Source organism: Theobroma umbraticum, unplaced genomic scaffold, assembly GCF_002168275.2.
Source record: "Theobroma umbraticum cultivar Fairchild unplaced genomic scaffold, ASM216827v3 scaffold_20.0, whole genome shotgun sequence".
Lineage (NCBI taxonomy): Eukaryota > Viridiplantae > Streptophyta > Magnoliopsida > Malvales > Malvaceae > Theobroma > Theobroma umbraticum.
The window spans coordinates 6,572,681-6,590,807 of NW_018397266.1; the positions used below are offsets into that span (position 1 = coordinate 6,572,681).

Below are 18,127 nucleotides of genomic sequence, written 5' to 3' on the forward strand. Positions count from 1 at the left end.
TATTATAGAGTTAAGAAAATCACAATTCATCACATCATCAAAACTATTTAAAATGCTCAATAAAAATGAATAGTTATCATATTGAAATGTTTTTTTTTCTTTTGTACTATATTATACCATAATACTATCTTTAATTATATTTGTATGTATTTAAATATTATAAGATTCAGCATTAAACTGTAAGATCGGTTTTAAAAAATCATGAATCGGGTTACGATACAAAATTTTCGAAATCTAACTTGTTGTGAGGGGTATAAAATCATGATTTCAAGACTGCTTAATTATCTAGCTAAGCCATGCTCTTCTCAATAAAAATTAGTATACTGAACACTTACATTGTTTTTCAAAAAATTAAAGGGTTTACATTTCTTTTGACATAATACACGTTTAAAATTATTGGTCTGCCTGCCTAATCAAAAAAGAAAAGAAAGGAAAAAAGTACTAGTGATCTCACTGCTGGTATGTGCTTGATGAGAAATGGGCCGAGATATCCTGATGCAGCTACTGTATAAATAGTTAGCCTTGTTGGTTAGCCTGGCCAAGCTGGCCTTGTTTCTTATTCTTGGGGGTTGGCAGTTAATCACTGATCCATACACATGCAGATTGGCTAGGGCCTAAGGTATTGCAGAAGCCCAGTCATGATTTACTTGCACAAAATCTAAAACCTTTCTTGGACATGGAACGCACGACTTGTATATATAATATAACAATAATAATAAACATAAAAATGGAAATATATGCAAAGCTTTTTAAGTTTTATGCTTGTTAATTTTTGGTATGAACAATATGTAGTAACTTTTTTTCCTTTGAATGTTATATGTAGTAACTTCAAGACCCAAAAGCAATTTTAAAAGTTCATTAAATTTTTTCACAAGATGTAATCAAATATAATTTTAATTTGATCGATATTTGAAGTTAAATTATGTGTTAAAGATCACATGAAAGTATGATATCTCATATCAGTTAAAAATATATGTAAAATGACATATTTACAAACTCATTAACTTGGGGTTTTGGATTCAAGTGATGTGGAATGTGTATGTATGGAACTATTTGGTGATTTTCTCATGGATTATAAATTTGTGGGAGCCAAAATAGGGTTATGCCATATTTGGGTGAGAATATTCAATATTGGTTAAGGGAACTTTGGGGAGCCAAGGGGGCCAGGGCCCCTACCAGCACCGCTGGATTCACAATAACGTGCACTGAGATAATACGCGGTTGAGTGCTGCTGGGTCTGAAGTGTGCGGCTAGCTAAGAACGAAGGCTGAAGGTGTAGCATTATGCACAATTTGGATGTAGGAAAACAGTACCCAATCTCAAACATCCTCCAGTTTGTTTTAAAATTTCCTAATAGTGCAAATACAAATACTGGAACTTAAACGTATAATATTTGGGTAAAACATTTCTAAAGCATAGCGTAATCTTGTTTGACTTGAGATATTTGCATTACCTTTTCTGTCATGTAAAGAGTGAATTGGAAACACGCTGAATCTCTTAGAAAACCTAAGGTAACAGCATTAGGACATTTGGTTTTGTGGTATGATTCTCATTTACGGTGCGAGAGGTCCGAGCTCAATTCTCGGAATGCCCCTCTCTTTCCATTCCATTTTCGGTTCTCTGATTCACCTTTCCTTTTTGATGTTGCCTTGTTTTTTCTGTCTTTTGGACATTTTTAGCCCATCAATCAAAATCATGGAAACAGTTATTTCCATTTGAATTTTGAGAATTAAATCCTAGGTATTATGTCCAGGTAATTGAGTAATTTCCTGTGAATATTTTCATTTTCAAGTTGTGCCTTTAACAGTTAATTAATCTTCATCACATGGAAAAAATATGATGGCCGACTAATTCTTCTCACTTCTCACAGACTGGTCTTAAAAAGTCCTAAATTCGATACCCATATTTCCTGGAAACGAAAGACATGGGGCGGTCAAAAGGTCGCTTGTCCATTTTGGCATGCTTACCTCCCAGAATATCGAAGCTTGGAATTCTTCCTCTCTCTCTCGGTACAGGGCGGTTTTCTAATTCAAGTAAATTTATGGTGGTCTTTATAACAAGACGTATTCTTCCTTATGACACTTAATCCCCTTCTTAAATACAATTAAGTTGCTTTCACCATTATTTTCCTTCTCAATAGAAAATAGTTGATATTTGCAACATCACGAAAGCAAAATAAGAGAGTGATAAAAGGTCTAAATCATCATATCTCGGTTAGTTGGTAAGTTCCTTTGGCTACCTAAATCACCCAACTTTTTGTAGAAAGAAAAGCATCTTGTTGTTCAATTAGCATCCTGCCTTTCCTTTGATTACAATCTTTCTCCTAATTAATTTAGTTCAGATCAAATTATTAGCATCCACGCTTTGAATTTTATACTCAAACTCAACCCATTTATGTATTTAATAGTTTTAAAACTACGCATTGCCACTATCATGCCAGCACTTTAAGCTTCACTAGCTTATATGATTGTTGTATAAAAACTGACAAATACATAAAGCTAAATTCTTTCTTAAGTTCTTTTGAATACAGAATCTTCCCACTCGCAGTAGTTAGTAGAGACATAAGCCAAAAACCCGTCTATGATTGTTCTGCAGATTCCATGTGGAATTATGAGGGCTGATGATAATTGTAAAGCTAACTAACATGAAACAAGGCAGAGTCGTGACAGAACCGCCCCTAACACTCATGGACCCACCACCAATTTCTGGTTCACTTCAAACTTCAAACTCTGAGACATGTTCATCACATTCATCAATCAACTGAATTATAATGGACTCAATCTTCTTTCGTGATTTAGGCTTATTTCTACCTGGACTACAGTGTGATTTATCATAACCCAGTGAAACAATGACTGTTTGGATTATGGTAAGCTGGAGATATGGTTGAAGGGCATGAGCATGTCATTAAGAAAGCTGGCAGAGAGTGCCAGAAAACATAACCAAGGGATCTGAGCCATTATGGCTTTGGATCCGTTCATAGTACAGTCCTTAGTATCTCAAAAATACAATAGGTGAGATTTTTAAGCCTAGGAAATGGTTATTACCCATGGTGGATTGGTGATAAGCTGATGAATTTGGTTTGGCCTAGCTAGCTACAGGTCAAGTCAAATGAATCCTACATTAGAGCAGAATCTTAGGAAGATGGGTGCAGAAAGGTGGTCCTAATTCTTGGCCATTACTTCAATTATACACCAACACTTACTCATCATCAAAAAACATGAATAGAGGCCCGTGGCAAATGGTTATTACCCATGTGGGGCTGCTTTCCTTCAAAGCTAATGACTTGCATGGGGATAAATAGGGTTTGTGTCTCAGACAAGGTGGGGAGGGGGGACAATGATAAGTACACATTCCCTAACCAACACAATGATATTCTGTCCTTTCTAGACCAGCCATAACTTTCAAAATTTCAATTAAATGCATAAATTCGACACTACATTGGCCTCTCATATGATCAATTGGCTTTGAACTCGTAAGTTAAAAAGAAACAGTTTGCAGGCTTTCTTCTCTAAACTGCAACCAGCTGGTTAATCTTTGACAGATAAATGAGTGCGAACGTTCATCTAGAACATCTGCAATTGCTCATGATCGTACCAACATGTGGAGTAGCCAAATCACCTTCCATCATGGTTCATGAAACATGAAGGCTCCGTTGTGTTTTCAATGCCTTCTTTTAAACAAGATGGAAATGTGAGATCCAAGAACATTGATACTGATAGGGAAAGAGAGCTTGCCAATGGGATGAAAACAGGGGCTCCCAAAGAACGGACCAAACAGGGACCGTCACGTGGCGTGGTGGTGGCCAATGAGAGAATGTTTTTGGGGGATGCCCCCATAATTTAATAACCTGTGTCACCGAAATAGATAAAATTAAAACCCCATATCCCTCTTCGGCTTTCTTCTTCCCCAGCAATCGAGTTGCATGTGAGAGTGTCCCCTGAGCAGGAAAATACACATGGAACACATACACGAATAATGAAGAAAATTCGACGGTCTTGGTCATAATTTGGCACTTCCCATGTGAAAGGCCTAGCAATCCAAGGACAAGCTTGTTGGATGGGTTTGCCTCTTAGTCAAACAACACTGAGATAGACCATTTGATTTGGCCCCATGGCATCCACCATCCACATTTTTAAGTCCTATTATTGACATCTCCCTTGCCCTTATCCTTCCTTATTAGCCATTGAGCCTGGCAAAGGCAATGGATTCTAATTTCTAGGTAGTGTCTGTCAATTTATAATTGAGCTGGAATGTAAAATCAGATCTGAGTTCATAATACCCTGACAATTGGAAGGAAACGTCAAATTTTCCACTGCAGTCCCCTCTAATTTGTTTCTTGCGAGAAAACAATACTGTCCGTTTTGCATTTAAAGAATTTTTAGGTTATTTTGCAAGATATACTGTTTATAAATGAAAATTTAATGGTCTTGGAATAAAGATTTTTCCGTCCTTTATATGGTAAATTGAGCCTGAATATCAAAATGCAAAAGAGCACTGTGACATGCCCCGCCTTACGTGTCACGCCGCGTCATTATAATTAAAAAACAAAGGGTCTGCAATTTCTTTCTCTGTTCACGTAACATCAACTCTGTGTATCTGTTTCGTTCCCTCTCATCATCTGAATCTAAAACCTTCTTTCAATTCGTATTGATGCAGCCTCCATTCCAATATCAGACTTGGGGTTACAGGTAATTGTTCAGTTGGCCCATTTTATCAAAGCTGATAACATTGTTCCGGCGAAAGAACATACAAATTTCAAATGTAAAAGCTCTCTACCGTTGCATGTGAAAATCAAACAAAATAAAACTCAGAAGTCTTGATATCAAACCATGCATGATCTCCCTTTACAAAGGCACAACAACATATGTGAAAATCATCTCCATGTTGGTCTGAACCCCCACTTTTGGGTGTATTTGTTCAATGACTGGTCAAGTTAAAGCTCGTCTTATCTTTGATTCTCTTTAAGATTCTCAGCCGTTTAGAGGTGAAAATGATATTGAAGAACGGTGGGTGAGGGGAAAAGATGCCAAAGGCGGTTTTGATTTCCAAACAGCAGAGAACTGTAGAGAGGAGATGGGTCTTCTGGACATCATCTAAGCTAAGGGGCGGATTTTGAGATCTTTTCACTCTTCTAGCCTTCTGCTTTTGATAAGAAAGACTGAAATAAAGCTGTCAAGTTTCAATCGAGGTGAAGGGGAGGGGCTGCAATTTACAAACCTTACCAGGATGGTGATGACGTGTACAGACACGGGGCAATTAATACTATTGAACGCCATAGCTGCCTTACCAGAAATAAGATAATATCTCTTTGGTTATTTAATGGCATTTTCCTGATCTTAGAAATTTCCTCAAAATTTGCAAAGCCGCAGTTGTTGAACTTTTTACCTTGTTTGTCAAATCACTGACAAAATTGTTTTCCAATTTTGAGAAGTATGTTAATACCAATATTAAATGTTTTCCTGCCAATAAAAAGGGTATATTAATTGTCAGAAAGATTCTGTATAATCTTTTCCCCGATCTCACTGGCAGACTCAATTAAACTATTTTAATTTTGCAGAAATTTGCTACTGGCACAAACTAGAGACTACGAGATCCAACAAGTTCACTTAAATCAACAGCATAAACTGGCTGCATAGGCAAAATTGCATTGCCTTCTTTTCCCCTCCTTTTTGTCCTTCACTCTATGTGCTCAAACTTCTCATAATTTGGTTGTGGTCACTGTCACACTCACTCCAAATTCATCTCTTTTGTAAACAAAATTAACTTTTTCTTTATGTTAAAAAATAAGCCAAATTCCCTCTTCTCTCCTTGGCCATAAATATTGTTATCTTTTGATGGGAATTAAATCACATCAAGTAACATCTACTGATCAACTTCAAAGAAATGAGGCATCAAAATCTTTCTTGGGATGACACCACAACAGTTCTTTCTCTCTGTCCACATTCTAAAACGTGCATCTTTTGCTCTTTCTGATGGACGATCAATCCTTCTGATCAAATTTTTTCCAAAGTTAAAAGTTGGTGGACACGGCATTTTGTTAGTTAGGAACTGAAGAATCTTGGTATATTTCCATTTCCCAAACCTAATTGCACCACTATTCTTACGGTGTGATTGATCTCATGACTGCATACAGTAAGTAGTTAATAGTGGAAAGCATTATTATGATCTTTCTACTAAGGCCACTTTTTAAGCTTAGTTATACATGGTGAATTCAACAGTGGTTCTTCATTTTATCGACAAACTTAAAAGTTAAATAATTATTATGTGTTGTAAGGGAATGCCACAATCGAGTCACTCCCTAAAAGTTAACTCACAAGTTTTCTTCTTTGCTTTTCCTTTCTTTTTGCGTGGTGTACAACATTTATTATTCCATGCAAAAGTTGAAACAATTAGGGATTCCAGGGCTACGCCAAGTTTTGCTTCCGAAATAAAAACAAAGAAAAAGGAGGTGGGTTGCAGACTTACAGTATACAGGATATTCAGTAATTCATACTTTCAATTATATATATATATATATATTCATAAATCACAACGTTTAATCACATTAATCTATTAGTATCGAAATTTTAATAAAATTATATTAATTTAATCTGTAGTCTATACAATTACTACAATTAGGTTAACATTATTAGCATAACTAATTATAACACACAAAAAAAAAAAAGAAGCTGTATGAATTCCTTTTTGGCAAAAAAAAATCTGGAAAACCTAGAAAGAAATTGCGAATAGGTTGGATCCATCCATATCGATGGTCTGGGGGGGATGGAAGGACAAAATAGCAAATGCTGATAACAACAGCACAGGGCCAAAAACTGACAAACTGTTTTATGATGAAATCAAACAGGGTCACATGGATCTAACTTATTTTGTGTCACCATCTTCCGTTTTCCCCTTCAAATTAGGGGAAAAGCCATTATAACCATCTCCAGTTTTGCCATCTTTGGTCACCCCTCTTCTCCATGCTTAAATATCACCATTATTGCAATTGCACTTAATTCACGGGGGGCATCCCTCAATTCTTTTTTTAAACCAACTCGCCTTTTTCTTTTCACTTCTGCTCTGCTCTCTTTGGCTAGCCAAAGGTGTCGTTGAGCCCTCAATCGTGTGCCACGGCTGGCTAAGCAGTAGATCGCTAGGTAGATGGATAGGGCTTTGACCATACTCCAAAAATTAGTGGGTCCCTTTACCTTGTTCAAACCCCAAAATTGGTGGACGCCTACCCGGATTGAATCATGATCCTCATCACATGCATCACATTTTTTCACCATTTTTAACTTTTGAGAAACAAGTAGGGAGATTACAGGATGGTGTTCGGGTGTTTTGGATGGTGTTTTTTCCTCATTTGCTTTCTTCTATGAGTTTCACGGTCACTAATGAATGATCTCAAAACTTGTTAAAATTTTTACATAAAATACCCTCCCTCATTTCATTTTTAATCATAATTTTACGTGAATATATTTATTGTTAAAATATGTAAGTCATCTTAAAAAATATTTTTCATTAAGTATATAAATTTAACTGTTAATTTATTATTAATATTTTTATTAATTTAATGATATATTAATATTAGAAAGAAAATTTAATTTTTTATTTATTTTAAAAATTATTATAATATATAAATTATTATTTTTTATGTTTAATTTTTTTATTCAAAACAAAACCTATCCCCTGCCTCTTCCTTAGCCCAGGCGTCAAATCTAGCTCCAATCAGAGAGTGTCAAATCCGACTGTGGTTGGATCTCCCGCCTCCCTCCGCTGCACTCCTTAAGGGAGCACTGATCTCGCGCTCCCCAGGGGAGACGTGCCCCCCCACCCTCGATGCTCTCCAAGGGAGCATAGATTTGGGGGGGCGCAAGATCCGCACTCCGACTACTTTAGGGAGCACAGCGGTGGGGGGTGGGGGGTGCAGGGTGGACGGTCGCGAGGGCGGCTGGTTGGCCTAAAAAAAATAGTAAAGAAGAGGTAGAAAGAAAAAAAGAGATAATTTTAATATTTTACATTAATTTATTAACATCGTTCATTTACTTGAGATGAATTATTTATTTTAAAAATTAATAAATTTACATAAAATTATAATTAAAAAATAAAAAATGAAAGTATTTTATTTAATTTTTTTATAAAAAAATAACTGCTAGACTAGCTCAAAATCTAAAAGAGGAAGGGAATGTGGATCCAACGTTGTTGCAACTAGGGTGTAACCCAAGTTTTTATACCAACAACATTTGTCACAAAATCTAAAAGAGGAAAGGAATGTGGATCCAACGTTGTTCCAACCAGGGTGTAATCCAAGTTTTTATTGCATTAGGCAGGGCATAGAGACACAAGTAGCGTGGCTATGAGCCAGAAAGTATAGATTTAGTTCACTGAATAACCCCATCCTCAGAGTCACGTGATGGACTGTTCAAAGAACACTTTCAACATTTGTTGTCTCCACTCTTCCCTATCTCCCTCACATGCTGTGCATTGCACCCGCAGCTCTCCCTCCTAGATTTACTTGCCCCTTATAATAACCGAGAACTGACAATCTCTTGCTTTTTCTTTTTCAAATTTTTTACCCATACAGGACATCCACATCTTATCCCATGAACACATGAAACAATTAGGAGATGCTCCCATAGGTCAAGCAGGAAAGCACCTCCCTAGATCCACGTGGCTGTTCATGTGCTGCATTTGCTTCTTCCCATAGAATTTTAATTCGGATTACATAAATTAAGATTTTGTTTATATGATTAATTCTTTGAATGATGAACTTAATCAGATAATAAAGTGTTAAGAAATGGGGAATGAGTCAAAATAGTTACAGTTGGGATATTCCCTTTACCAGCTCACCCAACTTCGCTCATGTGTCCTCTAAACAAGCTCCTTATTCATTCCCATGTGGCTTCTAAGTTCTCTATTAATTCATCAACTAAATCAAATGATATACTCTACATAAATATATAGATTATATTTTACAAGATAAAGTATACTGTTGTAATTTGGAAGCAGCTTAATTTCTTTGCACAGAATTAATGCCAACTGCGGTGAAGAATTATTCAAGTCAATACAATGAGGTAGCTGGCTTCTTTCAAGGACCAAGGAAGATGTCTTCAATGATAAGTGATGAAATAAGATGTCTTTTAATTTACAATAATACTTATATATATATGCTTATCGTTTCTTCATAATAATATCACTAATATTTGTAGTACTTGATCCTTTTACAATTGAAATTAAAAATTCATGCAATCAACATATTCAACATATATTTCACCAAAAAAAAATCAAGAAAGAAAATCTGTTGAATATTATAATAAATTTTGATTATATTTATTGACTTGAAATAAAAAAAAAGTGAGATAAAATGAGATCTGGTACAAAGACCAATAATAATAAAATAAGTGAATTTGTTTTAGGTTTCGTTTAATTAATATTTTTATTATTTATATATTTATAAAAAGTTTATAAAAATTTTTTTTAAAAAATTCCGAACTACTCTTTAGTCTTTAGTCTCTACTTGACTTGCATGTAATCTTTTGGCTTCAAATTTAGGATCCATTTACTGTTGATTTGTTCCAATAAATCATTTTCTATTATTCACAAATTACATGAAAATAATCTAATCCCTTATAGCTTATGTTTTACTGTAAGTTTTATGATTTGTTGTGATTAATTAAAATAAATAATAATAGTACAAGTAATTACAAATTAATAATACAAATTTATATAATGGTCGAGAAGGGTGGCTCTTGTTGCCTCGCTCTCTGTCTCTGTGTCTCTGTCTCTCTGACTTCCCTCTCAACATTTAAAAGGGCGCTGCAAGCTCTCATTACTATAGCTGACACCCATCCCCTGCCGCCATTTCCTAAAACCACCAAATTTCAGCGCCAAATCTCTTTCCCTCAATCCCTCACAAATTCATCCAAATACAACATCAAAATCTTAACTTATCGATAGAAACCGACAATGCCTTTCATGAACCGATCACCGCCGAGTCCTCAAGCGCAACAGCAACCGCAGAATCTCAAACAACGCGTTATTACTTGCCTAAACAAGCTCTCCGACCGCGACACTCTCGCCCTCGCTTCGGCCGAGCTCGAGTCTATCGCTCGAAACCTTACCCTCGACTCCATTTCTCCGTTCCTTAACTGCCTCCACAACACCGACTCTTCGTCCAAGTCTCCTGTTCGGAGACAATGCGTAAGCCTTTTGGCTTTGTTGTCTCATTCTCACGGCAACGCTCTGTCTCCTCACCTTTCTAAGATGGTTTCCACGGTTGCCCGCCGCCTCCGTGACCCCGACTCCGCCGTCCGATCCGCCTGTGTCGAGGCAACCATCGCAATGTCGTCTCACATCACGAGACCTCCTTTCTCGGTTTTGTGGAAGCCTTTAATCGAAATGCTCGTGGTGGAACAAGACGTGAACTCGCAGATTGGAGCAGCGATGTGTTTGGCGGCGGCGATCGAGTCGGCGCCGGATCCCGAGACAGAGCAGCTTAGGAAAGTGTTGCCGAAGCTTGGGAAGTTAGTAAGGAACGAAAGTTTCAAGGCGAAAGCGGCCGTGTTTGGAGTCATCGGAAGCGTCGCTAGTGTTGGTGGTGCCGGAAGTCAAGGAGTTTTGGGTTGGTTAGTGCCCTGCGCGGTGGAGTCTTTGAGTAGCAAAGATTGGGCAACGAGAAAGGCTGCGGCGGAGGCGTTAGGGAAAGTGGCAGTGGCTGAGAAAGAGCTGGCAACGGAGTATAAAGCGGTGTGTGTGACCGCTCTTGGAAATAAGAGGTTTGATAAGGTGCGGTCATGTGTATCTTTACTGGTTAATTGTTTTTTTTTAAGGTTTTTTTTCCCGATGAGGGAAATAGGAAAAGGAAAACGCTTATGATTTTTATAAATTTTGTTGTTACAGGTAAAGATTGTCCGAGAAACTATGAATCGTAGTTTGGATTTATGGAAGGAAGTTCCTGGAGTTTGTGAGGAGGCCTCAGCTTCTTCTCAGTCTGAGTCATCTTCAATAGGTATAATAAAGATTTATTTTGTTTAAACTTTTATTATCTGATGATATTTGGAAAGTAATCTTGTCCAAAGCTAGAAAATTTGATAGTGCTATTTTGTTTTTAATAAGAAAAAAAAATGATACTTGTTCAATGTTAGTTCTGAAGTTGTTTGCAAATTACAGTTCAAATTTTTGAAAACTTCTTTTTGGTGCAATAAAATTTTGAAAATTTGAGTATTGCTATTATGGTGCTGCTGTGAACATTTATGCTTGGTAACCACTGCTTTTAATGATTTATGCTTGTGTGCTTACTGGTGGAAACAGATAATGGTAGCATTGGATGCTTCCCTTCAGTTACTAAAAGTGCCAACGATGCTGGATTAAGGACTCCCCAATCAAAGAAAGCAGTCCCTGTGAGCAGGTCCCCTCCATCTGATGCTTCGCCTGTGCCCACTGCCAAGAAAGAGACGCCCCTGAAGAGTAATAATAGGAATAGGAACACATCGATTTTTAGTAGGCTGGACCGCACGAAACCCTCTGATTGGAAGATTGAAATTGTTGAGCCAAAGTCTCTGTTTGCAAAGGCCTCTTGTGATGATAATATTGAAGATAGTGACCTTGGAGTCTCGAGATCAAGAGAAAATGGGGACAGCATAAATTCTAGGCTGGAAACAAAACGTGTACTCTTTGGTAAGGTCCGAGATGAAAAAGTGCAGAAATTTGGAGGTTTGAGATCTGGGTCTCGGGTGGTTCCATTTCATGATGAGGAGAACTTAGATGTTGACGACGACAATGCAGCCGTCGAAGTTGATGAGAACCCTAGAGACATTGAGAATCTGTCTTTGATCCATGAACAACTTGCTCAGATTGAGGACCAGCAATCCAATCTATTAAACCTCCTCCAGGTAGTTTACTGAAGCTTAATATCCTCTTTCTCTTCCTTTACTTAGATTTTTTAAGTTTTGCACCAACCAGGTAATGCTTTTTTTGATTCCCTATTATTGTCATCTGTAGGTTAATGGTCAACTCTGTTTGACTTTGGTTTTCTTGGTAAAATCCTTGGCTTATTATATCTGTGAGAATGCCTAGTATTTCTGAAATTCTTTGAAGCTTGCATGTGCTTACTCTGAGTTCTTCAGCCATTCATGGAGGATATTTTAGGATCTACATTTTAGAGTCTTTCTCAAGAATTAATGTGTGTGTGTGTGTTTTGGGAGAATAATTGGGTTCTGAAGACCAAGTTAAGTTTAATTTAGTAAACACCTTGTCTATACTCTACTTCCTTTTGAACCAGCTACATTCCCCCCTCTCCACTTTCTGATAATTTACATGCTTTGTTATGTAATATGCCTTGCATGTATTTGTTGGTAGCTTTGCTTTTCTTTTTTCCATACTGTGTTGTTTACACTTAATTAGAATCAGCCTTGTATCAGACTCTATTAATGTTAAATCATTTTAATTTTAAGTACTGACATAATTATAATGTTTGTTTGATTCTAGAAATTCATTGGGAGCTCCCAAAATGGGATTAATTCTCTAGAGACACGTGTAAATGGCCTGGAGATGGCTCTGGATGAAATATCTTATGATTTGGCTGTTTCAAGTGGAAGGATTCCAAACATGGATTCTACAGATAACACATGTTGCAAACTGCCTGGTGCAGAATTTTTGAGTCCCAAGTTCTGGAGGAAGACAGAAGGGCGGTTTTCTACTCCAAGGTTATCTTCTTCTGGGCGCGTGCTTTCCCTAAATGCAGTACATAACACACCTGATAAAGATTCTTGTGCTGAATCATATAAGCCCGAAGTCAGCCAAAGGTATCTGCGTCATAGTAGGGGTGGATTTGTTATGAACCCATTGGCAGATGCTTGCAGTGACATAAGAGAGAATTCAGGGTTTTACTCAAATAGAATATCAAAGAATACCATTCAAAATGCTGAGAGGGTCCAGGTTGGCAATGCTAGTGGTCCAGATGGGACTTCATCAGTTCCTTGTACAGCACCAATGAACCTTAGCAGCAGGTAATGGAAGTTTACTGTAAATTGTTTGTACTTTTTTATATTATAATTATAATTCTCTAGTCAGGTCAACATTTGCTCTATAAATTTGCTATAGTTCATGACTGTCCAGAATGCTTTGCATACTTGAGCCGGTTTTATTGAAGTGGCAACAGGTGCTGCTCTTTATTTGCTTTCTTTTTTGATGAAAATGAATTCTTTAAGCCTACATGTTAATGGAAAAAAAAAATACTTTCCATAGTTTTAACAACATTTTAGTTTACATACTATTTCCAATATCTTGTTGATCACCATAAAGTTTACGTTGTTTTTTTTTTTTTTTTGAAAATAAAGGTTGCCTTGTTACTGTTAATAAATAATGCCAATATCACTTTACTTTATTTAGACACTTTAGATTTGATGTACCTATAGGAGATAGAAATTAATGTCGTCTTGCAAACTGGCTTACATCTACAAAATAAGAAAACCAACTAGGACCATAGAAAATTTACAAAGGTATAAGAGCACAAAATATTGAAAGCGTGAAACCCAACCCAAAGAACCCGAAGCCCCAGATAATACATGTTAGACCACACCCCAGAATCTCAAGCCCTAAACATGTTAAGGTTTTACTCCAATGTTGGGTTTGTTTTTTTTCTGTGCTGTGCACTGCTTCGTCTACAAACTTTGTGGAACCTTCACATACAATTATCTCTCTCTCTCTCTCTCTCTCTATATATATATATATATATATCATACTTTATCCTTGGTAATCAGTTCTCTTACAGAAGAACACACACTGAATAGAAAATTTAAATATATACAATACATTAAAGATTAAACTAACTAAATGTGATTAGTGTCATTAATGCTGCAGCTTAGTTTGGAAAATTGAGTTTATATTCCTAAAATGCTTATAGTTTACTCTAAAAGTACAATGTTAGATAATTAATCACGCAGTAGTGTTTCCCATCAGTTATTTGGTTTTGCTGGATTTTTTAGCTTATTTAATATGTGGAGAGTGATGAGTTAAGGAAGCCATAAAGAAAGATAAAAAGGGGTGTGCTTGGGCGAGATATTGATTGTGCATTAAATCACTGTTAAAGTAGTTCAGCTACTGTTAGTTTCCATCAGATCCTGACCATGAGACAAAGTTCTTTTGAGTTACTTCCGATGCCTGACGTGTGAAATTCACCATTATCATCTTCCTGCAAGTGTTTGATTCACCAAATCAATTGTTTGATCGTTCTTGTTTATTAGATTTTCAGCTTAACTGGATTGGAAGCTGAGCTGTTTCAAGAACTAGCTTAAGGTCATGGGCAAGCGCCTTGGATAATCAAAGCTCGTAGGTGAAATGATATGATGAAGCAAGTCATAGATCAAATCGTGACGTAGAAATGCAGCTTATGCGGCTTGTTACACAAGATTGTAGGTTTGTCTTTGAAATTTTATAGTAATTATTAACCGCAATACTAGGGCAAGGCTCTTGCATATACAGTGTTTGCAATGGAATCCTTGCCCCATCACTGATTTATTTATATTGCAATAGAGGCCCCATCTATGTACAGAGAGAGTCTATGTGCATCTCTTTTGAGCTTGTCATTAGTTGCTATGTATGTCATATAATTTTGAATGTCATGCGATGTATTTTCAACAATGGAAGAAGAAAAAGGGATACACACACTGAGATATGTTTCTATGAAACTGTTCTAGTTAAGCCCACTGTATATGTTGTAGTTAGGTCCAGCAAATGTTTGGCTACAGCCTAAGCCTAATACAAATTCATTATTGGGGTAGGACAGGGATGAGCTGGTCAATAGTTGACACTTCCTTTCCAGTTTCTTGTTCAGATAACTGCCGCTGCATTCTTTGAGTGGGTTGCATGCAACAATACAGATATCAGAGATAGCAGGTAAGCCCATCTGAGCTGAGTCTATGTCTACCCTCTGGGATCCCACTTTCTTCAACTATAGACCATCTCCTTTGGCTACTTGCTACAGTCATTGAAATGTTAATCTAATTACATTTTGGGTATAATTATTTAGTTGACTTTTAAGTCAAATTCACTAAAAAAAGTTTTTTTTATGAATTAATTTACATTAATGAATAAACTTTAAAAGTTAACTACTAAACATGTTTTAGTTTTATTATTAACTAAATTGCATATACACAATTATATATTTATTTTTAGTATTTATAGCAAATAAAACAAATGCAATTATTTATTCAGCAGAAGAGACATTCAAAGGTACTCTTTAAACAGAAGATATGTATATATCAACTACTAAACGAAATATTTGAGTGCAAAACAAGTACAACTTTGGGTTAATATATCATTTAAAATATTAACTAATTAAAATGTTCATTAAAACATTTTGAGTGTGGGAGCAAATGAGGCTTCAAGAAAATAGTATATAGGAATTTTAATTTGACTGATGGATCAGCTAAAATGGGCCGGAAGCTGTGTGTCCTTTGTTGTTTATCTTTTATAAATTTTCAGACAAACTTGGGCCTAGTTCTGGCCCATAGCAGTCCTTTGGCCTTTCCAGCAACCAATCGAAGTTTATTCCAATGGTCCAATCTCAATTGAGCCATTCCCCACATTTTCCCTTGTACTCAATTTTCCGAGTCAAAGTGTAGTAATCAATTTCATGAACTCCATTAGTTTTATTTTATTTTTAACACAATGAACAAGTCCATATACGAGGCAACATTTAAATCTTGTACCTTTTTCCTTTTTAAGAAAAAATAATAATTACTGTTAGATTATATCTGAATTACATTCGAACTAACTTTTTGAAAATGTTGTAAACAAATTTACCATTTATAGAACAAAACGCTCAGATGTAATTGAATAACTTTGAAGGCAACATCATTATTTGATACAATACAATACACTGTGAAGATGACTTGAAATTCTTTCATAGGGTTTAAGTAGATAATTTTATTAATTATAATATTTTTGGTGGAGGTAAAAGGGGAGAAGAATGTGAGACTAGTTCATGGATAAAGAGGAATTGTTAATGATTGAGGTGTTGGGAGATTTTGTGGGTCTTGTATATTTCAATTGTCACATGTGGTCTGTGACTTGGCACCAGCCTCCCCGAAACAAAACCCATGCAACTTGTATATATCTAAAGCAAAGGCAAAGGTACAAAGGTAATTGAAGATGTAAGTGTGGTCCATAATCAGCTTAATGGGCTCCTTTTTAACTGGCAAATGGCAAATGGCAAATGAGCTTAAAAGTGGGAAATGAGAAAAAGACCAGTGTGGCGCTATTCTCATACGTAATTCGTCTTGTATCTCTTCTATGCTTGAATCCAAGGCTATAGTGCTCACCAGCAAAGACATGGCATTGGAATTTTCTTTTATAAAAGCGATTCCCCTAAACATTCTTCTAAAAGCAATGTAGCCAATAAGGTTTAACAATTAAAATATCTTAGTTAATGCAAATATTATCGCATAATTTACAACAATTGACTCATTAGAGTTGCTGTGTTAGAAAATTATTTAGAGAATGAAATAAGAAAATTATGAAATCAAGATGGTTTTGAGACTCTGTACATCACTTTCTTTTAAGGTTTAATATGCTTCAAAGATACAACAATATCCCCAAAATTTTTCATGTAGAATACTGAATATTTCATACAAAAATTTTGGTATAATATTGATTTTTTTTTTAAAAAAAAATTATCAAGGAAAATTTAAATAAATTTTCATTATTTTTTTTGTTCAAATAATTTCTTATATTTTTAATTTAAGTTAAATAAGCTCTTGTGATTACTAGTTGATTAATTATTATTAATGAAAATATCATTTATTATATGTCATGTACGTGGTGTTAACGTGGTAGTTTAATATGTTATAATAGATAATGATGTGACATATTGATATGGTATGATGACATAATCATTGTGATATTTTTTACTATTTATATTAACACCACGTGTAAATAAAATGATAAGTGATATTTTAAATAATGACAATTAATCAATTATTAGTTATAAGAGTTTATTTGATCTAAAATAAAAGTATAAAAACTTGATCAAAGATGATAGAAGAATAAAAACTTATTTAAACCTTCTTAAATAATTCAAGAACTTTTTCAAGTATTATGTTAAAAAAATTTTATATAATTACGAAAACACATCTTTTATTCAATGGTTAAACGTAATTTTATAATTTAGTTGAAATTAAGAATATATTTTGTAAAAATATTCTTTTATTTTCCAACAAAATAATTTCTTACAATTAATTTTATTTTATCAAATCTTAATTAAATTGAAAAAGTAGAATGATAAACTTCATGAGTTAAAAAATTAGATTTAACATAAATTGAAACCTTATCCTTAGATTTATTTATTTTTCAATAATTATTCGTGGGATGGGAGTAATTTCGTTGTCAGGAGTTCAGTAGTGTATCTTTATCGTTTCCTACGTGGGCAAAGAATTTCAGGACTTGAACGAAGAGTGACAGATACATGATTGAGAGAAAAGTCAGTGTGTTGACGTTTTGTTGCCTTTGATGAAGAGGACGAAGGAAGGAAAAAGAAAATTAAAGGGAAAAGGATATATCTTTACGTTGAGATTTCACACGTTAATGCGTGGATTAGACGAAATTGATGTGAGAACGACCAAACTTTGGGCGGCCAGCTCTCATGGAATGAGGTCCACCCACTCTTAACCCTACTTTATCTTTTGGTATTATGCCTATAATGATTAATCAAATTATCTGCACCTGTCTCCAATAATTTTAACTAATTCCAAAATTCATATTATTTCTCTGCAATTCTTTTTTTTTTTCTTTAAAAAGCAAAAAAAATAGATTATAAAACTAGAGTGTCATTAATTGATTGAAGGTTGCAATGTGCTGAGCACAACATTATGGGGTTGTGCCATCATTAAGGGGAAGGAACAGTTGCAGAAAGCCAAAACATAAATAAAATAAGCAACACAAGCATGTTTCGAGGAAAACCATTAACCAACTAACTAGTCAAGTGAAAATTAGTATTAGTTTAATGGAAAAATATGCAACATTCTTAGCTGCTATCTGGACTTTATTAGACTCTTTCATGTCACAAGGTCAAGGTCTAGAGACAACCCATTTTGCTTTTAATTAAGGTCGTTAAAATTTAAAATCCCAAACTTTAGTGAAAAAAAAAAAA

General features: G+C 35.3%; 1 protein-coding gene across 2 annotated transcripts; it reads left to right on the forward strand.

Moving 5' to 3' along the window:
* Positions 1–9,749: 9,749 nt before the first annotated feature.
* Positions 9,750–14,679, forward strand: LOC110423568 (TORTIFOLIA1-like protein 4). Of its 2 annotated transcripts, XM_021437807.2 has the most exons (5): positions 9,750–10,764; positions 10,879–10,987; positions 11,290–11,870; positions 12,466–12,986; positions 14,223–14,679. In XM_021437807.2, exons 1-5 carry the CDS (start codon positions 9,946–9,948, stop codon positions 14,233–14,235), a joined length of 2,043 nt encoding a protein of 680 aa, XP_021293482.1. In that variant the 5' UTR covers positions 9,750–9,945; the 3' UTR covers positions 14,236–14,679. The 2 variants fall into 2 exon arrangements, with proteins under 2 accessions (XP_021293482.1, XP_089640780.1); XM_089784654.1 differs by lacking the exon at positions 14,223–14,679 and having other exon boundaries at positions 12,466–12,990.
* The last annotated feature ends 3,448 nt before the right edge of the window (positions 14,680–18,127 follow it).